At 45.7% G+C, this 11,458-nt stretch overlaps 1 protein-coding gene across 1 annotated transcript; it reads left to right on the top strand.

Moving 5' to 3' along the window:
- The first annotated feature begins 204 nt into the window (after nt 1-204).
- Nucleotides 205-10,472, top strand: LOC147612210 (uncharacterized). Its single transcript, XM_086784100.1, has 7 exons — nt 205-867; nt 4,209-4,263; nt 4,405-4,479; nt 4,643-4,734; nt 4,889-4,970; nt 9,894-9,977; nt 10,117-10,472. Exons 1-7 carry the CDS (start codon nt 482-484, stop codon nt 10,249-10,251), a joined length of 909 nt encoding a protein of 302 aa, XP_086640226.1. The 5' UTR covers nt 205-481; the 3' UTR covers nt 10,252-10,472.
- The last annotated feature ends 986 nt before the right edge of the window (nt 10,473-11,458 follow it).

Raw genomic sequence — 11,458 nt, 5'->3', positions numbered from 1 at the left:
TATCAAATAAAGACAACAATGAGTAAAATAAAGGATAGATACTAGAAAACATGAGCAAAAACGTGATTGGTGGCATTTGCCTCCATGATGGAAGTACAAGGATGCAGCGCAGCGGCCATTGCCATTGATCAGGAACAGTGTGGGCTCTCACCACCAATGAAACGCAGGAGACGTGTCATTACCACGACAGCCTTCTCTGAGCACAGATCCTCAGTATCATTCTGACTGGCTTGGCCTGCGTCTACAACCCTTCTCTCTCCCGAGTCCCGATCCCCCTGAGGATCGTTGCTGTGCTAGAGAGCCAATTGAGCGCGTCTCTGCTGCGCCCATCGCACTCAATTGGCTCATTTTCTTCCCCTTCTTCAATTTGTCGACATAACTCGCTCTCAGAATTCTCTGTGAGACTGCACTAGTGTAAATTTGTGTGGACATCTTGCCTCGCAGTGCCCTGTAGCTCCTACTCTCACCCTACCCTGCCAGCATGAGGACTCCATGGCTGCTTGGAACCAGTGATGGCCTCCTCGGAGACACTCTACAGCGGCAACGAAGCATCACTGGCGTTCATCTGTCCCCGGCTTGGCATGGTGCGAGAGAGAAGCCAGGCGTGGTCTTTGTGTGCCGCTCCCCAACAATATCTGCATTTGGTGAACCAGAAGCTTGGGATTGCAGTTTCAGAGCTGCTCAGATCAACTGTTTTCACAGGACCATGGAGGCCTGTTCAGGGCACATGGTCTCTAGAAGATTGGCTGCCTCACCAGGAATCAATATTGCGGCAACAGAGGCGCATCATGAAGAATGGGATGGGGACGATGAGGACGACAAGGAGCTCACCTGGTACAGAGGCCTTGTACTCGATGTGTCGTACAGGTACAGCTCGACCAATCTTTCCCTGGTCATGTGATGCATGGGTCATACAAACCTTACCCCCTTCCATGTTGCACTCAAGTCTGAAGGTAGTTGGTCTTCTTCAAATGCTGTCAACAGGCAAGTTTATGCTTTCCTGGACATACATCTCTTGTGTCTCAGAAGAAGTGATTTTATTTATCCATGTGGACAGTCATGAGGCTTGTTTCAGCACCATACATCATGAACTTTATTGCAAAGATGTAGGAAGAGCTTACAACCATCATGGTTTGTTAATTGTAGCAAGAGCTCTGTTCCAGAATGCATGTGGAATGGGGAAACATCGACGCCTCAGCGAAAGAAGGATGGGGGAGAGAGGTTTCTGTGTGTGGCTGACACTCTGGAGGAGAATGTAACATCATGAAGGGGGTGGGAATGGCCATAAACCTTTACAAAGGGAGGTTTCTGGTCTTTCCAACTCAGAGTCTAGTATAGATCCACCCCTTGTGTGTGGATGAGATGAGTCCAAATGGCACTAACAGCCATGGAAGTGCAGGAGGTGCCCTTATCTTTGCAAAGATGCAAGTAGATGCCAATCATCTCTCACGACAAATATAGAGAGCTGTCCATGCAGTATTGTGTTGTGTCTCATAGGTCACTTAGGGCTATACGTGACTTTAGGGTTGGTAAGAACTTTGGGTGAGTGTGAAGTATCCAGAAAGGTGCTTTTTATGGTGGACCTTAAAATCTAGAGGAGTGGGTATTAGCTCATAATTGGGGGTTCCCATAGAGATGATTTTTAGGGATCTGTTTAGGCCTTGGAAATCCCAATTTGGATTTGTTATCACTCCCCCTCAAAGACAAACTAGGAGTAATCTTCAAACCATGACCAAAAGATATATGAGCCCACATATGAACTGACTTCACTTATGCAATTTGGCCATTGTTGCATAGTCAGTCTATGGTAACATATGTATTTCCTCATCTTGTTGAATCTTCAATCTTTCATGGCGAGAAAACTTCTAACTCTTCCAATCCCAATCTGGCATTGTTCTCTCCAATGAGAGACTTTATGTGTGCTAGCTCTCATCCATGTGGGCATCATATCACCCAAATCATATACATTTTCTCTCCAATGAGAACTTTATGTGTGCTAGCTCTCATCCATGTGAGCACCATATCACCCAAATCGTATATAATCTGTGCCATTTGATTTTAAATCACATCCATAGCAAAAATCCATGCTATATCCAATCAATGTCTGCAAAGTCACTCTCTGTAGTGATCCATATTGCCTTCATTCACCTGCTTGTAACGGAAGTACCATGTGTGTACATCTCCATGTATAAGATATTATCATGTGTGTACATCTCCATGTATAAAATATTATCATGTGCATCCATCATGTGTGCACATCTCCATGTCATTCTTCTATTGACAATGTCCAAAAACCTATCATGACATGCATGGCATGTCTCGCAAAGAACCAACGTATTCATAAGGTATAACAACCTCGATGCCTACATCCATAATACGTGAACCAAGGGAATTATATCACATCATCTGTGTGTCATGTGAAGACCACAAGTGAATTATATCACATCATCTCTATTTGTGGAGTTCTAATCCACTCATCCTTCACTTACATATGTGATTTTCCATCTTCACATAGATGACTCAAAGGCCATGCCATGATGACAATCTGTCATCAATGAATCAGCTCCATCAATCGACTCTCGGAAGTTTGAACATACCCATGTGTGCATATGAGGCACAATTTGTAACCAAGTTTGGGAGTATGTGACCAATATAAGTATGTGTGATCTCCCTGTCACACATACATCTGTATCTCTTTTCTCTAGAAACCTTTGCTCCTCCTACATAAGTCCCGATCATTCGTGATCACTGTCGACATCCTTCTTGTCTCTTCCCATAGAGACTTGGAATCATGAGTACCACATGTCTCATGCATATCCATCTTCCTGACTTTAGCACTCTAGCGACCTTGCTACCTCGTCGTCGATTCTCTGCAACCTATGCCTGTCGACATTGCGCTTTGTCAATGCTTCTCTTGCTCAGTTGATCTGCACTTGCAGCTTTGCGCTGCTGAACACGCTACACCCAGCAACCACACCAGTAACAATTCTTCAGGGCCCTCAGATTTGTAGAGTATTCGCAATTTGTAGAAGAAGACATCAGTCTATTGCTTGTTCCCAGAAGAGCTGAAGGAGGTTGTCATATGCATCAAAATTCAGATTTCTTCTTCACACAAGCTGTTGACTTTGTTTGAAGCTTCGATTGAAGACATCACGTGCATGTTGATCAGCAGGAACACCTTCTTTAGGTTCCTCTTGAGTTTGAGGACGATCAGCATCAGTAACACATTCCCCCCCTCGTCTCAAGGGAGAGAGAAGGATGAGCATATTGTTGCCGACACTAGGGGCTTCAGATTTATCTCCATTAGAAATCAGCACATAGACTAATATAAAAACATAAGGACCAGCTGCATCTTTTGTGTGCACTGCTACATGTGCAGCAATTGCCTTAACTTTGCATTCAACAGGATCGATAGCAGCATGATTCACATAAAATTTAGCCTTGAATCCAGAGTTCACAAATTACAATTTACTTAAGAAGTTCCCAACTTCAGTGGACCTGCAGCAAGCAGCAGCTCCTCCCTGCAGCACAAGGACACCAAAGTGAAAGGCAAAGACCATCCCTGTGATAAGAGCGGTCGTGGATAGCTGCAGTGTCCGATTCGCCTCCAAAGGCACCTGCTTGTGCAGCGCCGTTTGCATCGCCATCAGAAGAACATGGAGCGTGGCCTTCCGTTGCAGAAAAATTGAAGCTTTTGAGCAGCATGATCTTGATTGACTCTTGGCCGTTGGTGCTGTGGATCTCGGCCGTCGGTTGCAGCCGTTCAGCAGAAGGAAATCTTGGCCGTTAAGATGAGGGCTATCTTGGTCATTGCGAATTGGGCTGTTGAGGAGGCTGCCTGCGTAGCAGAGGATGGGATTCAGCAGAAACAGCAGCCATCGGTTGCATTAGAAGAGGGCCGGCCAGTCGTTGATGCGCCTCAGAACAAATTGCAGCGCCATGTTTTTTGGCCTACTTGCAAGGTTCCAAGATCATGCACCTGAGTAGATTGTCACTGGCCAGCAAGAGGACTCGCCATCCTCACTTTGCATTAGTAAAATCAAGGTTTTTTTTTTGCTACTGCATGTGGTTTGAAATGATTAAAGTGGGTAGATGCAGTGTTTTTTGGGTTATTGGAAAGCGGCAAGCTATCATCATTCACACTTTGCTCTGCTTACCTTTTGAGAATGAACATCCAATTTCTGTTTTGCAATGAATGTGAAGGACAGGCCAATCAATGTTGTATGCTGGAGGCGTGCTCTTTGCCTGGAAATTCTTGAAAAGGTTAGTCGTGTGCTGGAGGTGTGCTCTTTGCCCATCAACATTGTATGCTGGAGGCTGTGCTCTTTGGTGTGGGTGAGCCTGGCTTGTAATATAGCTTGCTTAGCTTGTGGCCTCCATGTTTACCCTTGATTGTTAATACAGGCAGATGTCCTTGAGTATTACGATCAGGTGATTAACTCCCCTAGCAGACCGTTTGCCATACCAGCCGTATTACGTGTGAGTTTTTTTAATCGTGACATTTCAGCATATATTCCCACATTGACTGCTTTTTTTTTTTCTTCTTCTTCTTCTTCAAGGCCAACTAGTCTCTAATCTGCATGTTTTTGGGTTTAAGCTTGCAAGGAGATCACTGTATGTTTTTTTTTTTGGAGCCTCTCAGATCACTGACTATGTTCACACCCCCAAACAAGACAAGGTGAAGTTGTCATTGAACCGGAAAAACATTTTTCTACGAGATAAATTCAGATGCCAGTAAGTTGCTACATCTTGTTCACTTCTATTGACTCATTATTTCTCTGTGAGGAACCTTGTTTTTTTCATGACCTTTGATTTTAACAATCTCTGCTCTACATTTGCATGATCATTGCACTTCAGTGCACTTGTGACAGGATTCCTTGTACTGCAGATACTGTAACGCACGTGAGAACTTGACAGTGGATCATGTTGTCCCGCTTTCTCAAGGAGGAGAATGGACTTGGCAGAATCTTGTAAGTAGTATTATTGGTCTTTTTGCTGGTAATCAATAACTGATGCACATTACCACTCCTAGGATCAGATTTGAGTAGACTTCAATGATATTTTGTTTCAATGCACTGTGGCTCAGTTGTTTTTCAACTTGTGCCATTAGCAGTTGGCCTGCACAAGCAGACAGGAGGATACAGCCCATACACTCCTAACCTCACAGCAACTCAGAAGACCCTTACAGTCAACACTCAAATTTAGGTTGCCTATAGGAGGCGTTCCCCCAAAAGAAGATCCTTCTTTAGTCATAAAAGAGACATGCCCGCAGAAAAGCAAACTAAAAAACTAGCAGCCCCAGGGGGAGCCTGCTTCATACATCCCTCGAAAGAGGTAAAAAGAGAAAGACAAGAGGAGGGGATCCCTCTGTGGTTGACTGCTCTTGGAGGGAGACTACACTGTGGGAGGGGGAGGGAAAAGCCACACTGGGGACCTATAATACCAAGATGGTCCATCGCCCTCTCTAGTGAGGAAGGGGCTTGGACTCCAAATGCGAAGGAAGGCAGCCTAGTGCTGCTGCATCCGCTCCAAGTTGCCTGTGAGGCGCTCCCAGCGTCCTTGCAGAGTGTGGATGGTGTCTAGCCAAATGAAGCAGATCACCTCTGCCTGGGGGGTGGATGTGCCATCAATGTTCTCTTTGCATCTCACCCACCAATTATGCCGAGCGGTGATACTGTTGATGATCTCCCATCTCTGACAAACACCACTCCCTGGGATCCATTGTGTAACCAGGACTGCTAAGGCAGGGATGTCCGAAATCTGAAAGTGGGTGAGCTGGGCAAGGCTGGTACCATCCTCCTCGTATTGAAGGGTTGCACCCTTCTCCCATGTGACGAAGGGTTGTGACCATGTGACGAATCGAAGGGTGCTCGGCTTGGATGTGATAAGCCTAAGAATCCTCCACCAAACCTGCTAAGCCTTTGGGCAGAGTTTCCTGAGGTGCTCTGCATTGGCTGCACAAGGCTGGTCGGTCCGCTATGGCGAGCAAGGAATCAACCACCACGAGGCTGCAGTGTACCAAAAAGCCAGAGGAGCAGAGTAACCTTCTGAGGGCAGAAGCTCGGCCAGAGCCTGCGCTAGTAATCTGCAAGGAAATCATGCCTTGTAGTGGCTGTAAGAGAATGCACTGGCCCAGGCGAACCAAGTACTAGAAGAAGGGGATGTTTTGGGCCTCCTGGTGGATGGTTGGGTCCCTGGGTCCCGTTGGGGATCAAGGGGTGGCTGTCCCAACACCAGGTCGGACCATCGGCCACCTTCATGGGGTGGTCATGGAAGCGCACTATCCTCACCTGCTGGGGGAGTGAGGGGTAGTCCTCCATTATGAGGTCAGCTCCTGGAAGAAGTCGCTAATGATGTTCTGTTGAAGGCAAAGGTGTCCTGCCCACTGCCCAGCTGTGTGGTGTAGTAAAGTAAACACCAGGGTGGTGGGGGTGAGTGGGGGATCCTCTCCAGAGCCATAATGGAAGGCAATATAATATGTCATAACTGTAGAGCTCCAAGGTCTTGCTTGTTGCCTCAATCAGAGCTCACTGCCAAAACTCAATGGCACGACGATCCCTAGGCCACACAAGTAGTGTCTCATACCATTTGTGGCATGGACTGGTGGGTTTAGGTAGGCCTACAGTTATGACTGTAGGCCTACAGTCATAACTGTAGGCCTACAGTCATAATTGTTTTCTAGATTATGCACACTAAGACATGTATAGCATTCCCTGTTTGGGATTGGAAGAAAAAACTCTATTAAAATAAACTCTAATAGAACATTGTTGTCTAAGAAGGGGTTAATTCGGTTTTAAGAAGCCACAAGAAGCCTTCCCCTACCTACAGTAGGTGGGGGCAAGGTTGCTTTTTGACAGGCGTCATGCCTGTTTTTGGGCATTTTGGCTGTAAAATACAACCACTTATTTTGAGTGACCATCAAAAAATAAGGTAAATTGTGAAAAAACGGGCATTATATCTATTAAACCTGTCATTTTGAAGGATGACCAAGCCCATCAAAAATCATGCTTGGATGGGGGTCAATGCAGCAGTTTGGGATAAGCATATACATATATATAAATGATTATATATATACACATATATATGTATTAGACAAACAACTGCTGAAGAAGCATTACACACTTCATACAAAAATAAATAGAAAAATCCAAACTGCTTTGGAATCACTAACAAAGGCAATCCAGAAACAAAGGGAACCCATTTAGGGAACATTGATGAAGCTTAAGAAGGTGCTCTTGTGAGGGCAAAAGGACAAAAGGACTAGATGTACGAGAGATCAAAGCAAAACAACACAACATGAAATGGGTGAGTGAGTGTATATATGATGGTGAGTGAAAATATGTACAAGAGGCCCTCTGATGTGAGGTGACTCTTGAGTAGTAGACCGGTGCAGAAGCACGGACGAGGTCAGAGCTGAAGCACGGTCAATGACGAAGGCTCGCGTTGATGTGAGGCAAGGCACTCCGAGAGGTGGTTGGTGTCGAAGGCTCGCGTCGGTGGATGCAGAGGCACTCTGAGGTGGTAGTGGGCAGCAGAAGGTGAAGTGGTGCAGAGGTACCTGAGGTGGTAATGAAGAGCAGAGGGGGCTACTGTCCCGAGTGGTGCAGGCTCTGGTGACGAGGGTGCTGCAATACTTGAGTGGTGGTGAGGAGCAGAGAGGGCTGCCGTCCCGAGTGGTGTCGATGAAGATAAGCAGAGAAGGCTGCTGTCCTGATGATGTGAGATGGTGAGCACAGAGGGCTGCTGTCCCGAGGTGAACTGTAGAAGAAAAACGCAGATGTGCTGTAGCAGAGAGTGGACTGCTGTCCCAAGATATGAACTGATGATAAAACGCTGATGTGCTGTACTATAGCAAGGAGTGGGCTGCTGTCCCAAGATATGAGCTAATGTAAAACGCTGAAATGCTCTACTATAGCAGAGAGGGCTGCTGTCCCAAGGTGTGAGCTGATGTAAAATGCTGAAGTGCTCTACTGTAGCAGAGAGGGTTGCTGTCCCAAAATATGCTGCAAGAGGAACACTGGTGCTGAACGGTGAAGATGATCTGATGTAGTGCAGGCGCCGGTAGCAGCAGCAGCAGGTGTATGATGTGGTGGTGGTGACTGATGTGATCATCGATGTGGTACTGATGTGGTGCGTCTGCTGAATGTTGAAGCGAATCTATATATATGAGGTGGGCTGCTGGTTGGCCCAGTAAAGGGGCTGTCAGCCAGCAGCACAAGACATAAAAACCCAAAAATAACTAAATAAATCAGATAAAAACCCCTCTTTAGGACTGGAAAAATGCCATTTTCACACACCCCCTCTCAGGCCAAAAAGAGGACCATGAGAGAAGATGAAGGATATACCAGGGTCCCATACTGACACTCTAGCAGAAGGAATGTATCCCCCTCTGGAATCTGACTCTGATAAGATGAGAGAGAGAGATCATGATGGCAAAGGTGGTGAAGATGAGTAGATGTACATGGGTTAATGGTCTCCCAATGTAAGATCTTGAAGGGGGATCTCCGTTGAGTGAGAAGTCCCATCCATCGTGTGGTCTAGATAAGAGTAAGGAGAAACAACTTTTGGTGAGAAAAATTGGTCCTCCGGGCTTGTGGGTAGACAATCCATGACGTGTGCTCTCAAGGTCTTCAATCCCTTTGCTCACGATAGCTCTGATACCATGTGAAGGAAAAAGGACGAAAGGACCAAATGTATGAGAGATCGGAGCAAAACAACACAGCATGAAATGGGTGAATGAGTGTATATATGATGGTGAGTGACAATATGTACAAGAGGTCCTCTGATGTGAGGTAGACCGGTGCAGAAGCACAGACGACCTCAGAGCTCAAGCACGGTCAATGACGAAGGCTCGCGTCGATGTGAGGCAAGGCACTCCGATAGGTGGTCGGTGTCAAATGCTCGTGCCAGTGGATGCAGAGAGACAGGCTCTGGTGACAAGGGTGCTGCAATACCTAAGTGGTGGTGAGGAGCAGAGAGGGCTGCCATCCCGAGTGGTGTTGATGAAGATAAGCAGAGAGGGCTGCCGTCCCGATGATGTGAGATGGTGAGCAGAGACGGCTGCTGTACCGAGGTGAACTGTGCTGTAGCAGAGAGTGGGCTGCTGTCCCAAGACATGAACTGATGATAAAACACCGATGTGCTGTACTGTAGCATAGAGTGGGCTGCTGTCCCAAGATATGAGCTGATGTAAAACGCTGAAGTGCTGTACTGTAGCACAGAGAGGGCTGCTGTCCCAAGGTGTGAGCTGATGTAAAACGCTGAAGTGCTCTACTGTAGCAGAGAGGGCTGCTGTCCCAAGATATGCTGCAAGAGAAATGCTGGTGCTGAATGGCGAAGATGATGATCTGATGTAGTGCAGGCGCCGGCAGCAGCAGCAGCAGCAGCAGGTGTATGATGTGATGGTGACTGATGTGATCACTGATGTGGTGCGACTGCTGAATGATGAAGCGAATCTCTATATATATATATATATGAGGTGGGCTGCTAGTTGGCCCAGTAAGGGGCTGTCGGCCAGCAGCACAAGACATAAAAACCCAAAAATAACCAAATAAATCAGATAAAAACCCCTTTTTAGGGCTGGAAAAATGCCATTTTCACATGTTCTTATGGTCTTAAAATACTGTTATACATAGCTATTGCTTGTAGACTGCTGGGTTTGTCGCTGCTTGAAGTATTCTCTTTGTGTCTTTGAGTGACAAGTGATGGGAACCTCTAGTACTTTCATGGAAAGGAATGCAGTGTAGAGGATGGTTGTCTCTTTGCTCCCTTTTGTGTATGAAAGTTAGCAGGAGTTTGTGTTCTTGTAATGGATGTAGGGACTTTTCACTAAGAGTTTCAGCATATTATTCAGGATCACCCTGTAATATAGAATCTGTATGATGGATTATTAGGTGACAGCATGCTCCAAGTGCAATGCAAGGAAGAGTAACAAAACTCTGGAAGAATCTAACATGAAGTTGATTAAAATGCCAAAAGTAAGTTTTGCATTGTTGGCGCATGAGAAGATGTGGGAAGTGAAGTCCCTGCTAACAGTCAATGTTAAGCTTCTCTTGGGCATGGGATTAAGAAGGGTCTTCTAATTATGCTGTCTGTTTATGTGGACCAAACTCTCAGGAACCAACTGCACTAGATGGCAGAGACATGCCTTCTAATTACGCAGCATACAGGACCCTACAGCACTCCAAAAGAATGCCCAGTGAGTGGATCCACTACCTACCAAAGCGATTCCAGCCCTCGGACAGATTTTGACCAAAGCTTAAACGCAAATTGTTCTAGCCTTGGTGTTGAATTATTCAGAGCTCTTCAAGTGGCTATTACAGGATCTGTAAAGTTTGTATTATATGCCTTAATGGCTGACAAATTTGTATAGTATTGTCAAGACTATTTTATGTTTCCTATGTGTACTTGTACAGGAAAGACATGATGTTATCCCATCTGATCAGCTATAACTAGTGTCCAAGTCTACAAAAGCCTGAATGTTGGTTTCAGTACTCGAAAAAAATGATTTTCTCCAACCAATCAAAATGAAGGCAATGTGGGTTTTCAAAAACTTTATGGAAGTGAGTCTAATCCTAATGGGTGCTCACTGGTCTTCATCAATGAATGTGTTGGCAAGAGAGTTTTATAAAATTGCTTAAAGAGCAGATATATCATGAGGCCAAACTATCAACATTTGTTCCTGGTTAAGTGATTGGAAGTAAGTTACGCAGCCTATATATAAATACACTTCAGTAAATTTATGCACATTAGGTTTAAATTGGATAAATCTTAGCTTGACAGTTTTCATCTGCCTACAGTGTCATACTTGGGTCTGCACTCTCTCGGCAGTTCTCCCACCCCCTCTCTTTTTTTCAGACTAGCCTTAGGCCCAAGATCCTCCTGTAGTTGCCAATTTTCACCGCCCGTAAGCGCTCGGCCAAAAGCACTTTTCTATCCACTGCTGCTGTGGAAGCTCCTAGTGGGGTTTTGAACCCAGGACATCCGGGTCCTAGACAAAGACCTTCACCACTTGAGCTGAGCTATCACCTCAATCCCTTCTCTCTCCCTCTCCTGTTTGCATATATGTATATGTCATTCCTATTTGCATATATATCATTCCTACTTGCTGTGCTTTTTGCTCCTGCCTTCAGGAGGATGTAGCGGAGTGGGGGCAAAGTCCATGTAGCCAACAATCTGAATTATATATATATTAGGTGGGTGAAGCCTTCTGGGTGTCAAATTGTTGAGTCAAAGTCCACGTAGCCAACAATCTGAATTATATATACTAGTATTGCACCCGCGCGTTGCTGCGGCCGACCAAGGTTCCAGAAAAGAACTATTCCCTCTCTACAACCATCTCTCTCTCTCTCTCTCTCACACACACACACACATGCCCTCTCCCTCTCTCTGTCACGTACACACACACTCTCAAATGTTGAAACTCTCTCTCTCTCTCTCTCTCTCTCTCTCTCTCTCT

The sequence above is a fragment of the Cibotium barometz genome, chromosome 46, assembly GCF_041138505.1.
Source record: "Cibotium barometz isolate CiBa-2024 chromosome 46, ASM4113850v1, whole genome shotgun sequence".
In the NCBI taxonomy this organism is placed as follows: domain Eukaryota; kingdom Viridiplantae; phylum Streptophyta; class Polypodiopsida; order Cyatheales; family Cibotiaceae; genus Cibotium; species Cibotium barometz.
Note: the sequence above shows the minus strand (reverse complement) of the source record. Positions and strands in the feature narration are given on the sequence as shown.

What these genes read in the sequence shown, in the direction of transcription:
- LOC147612210 (XM_086784100.1), top strand. Translation starts at nt 482, where the DNA reads ATGAGGACTCCATGGCTGCTTGGAACCAGTGATGGCCTCCTCGGAGAC. An exon ending in CGAGATAAATTCAGATGCCA is followed by an intron (nt 4,735 to 4,888) that starts GTAAGTTGCTAC and finishes CTTGTACTGCAG; the next exon opens with ATACTGTAACGCACGTGAGA. An exon ending in AGTTGATTAAAATGCCAAAA is followed by an intron (nt 9,978 to 10,116) that starts GTAAGTTTTGCA and finishes CCAAACTCTCAG; the next exon opens with GAACCAACTGCACTAGATGG.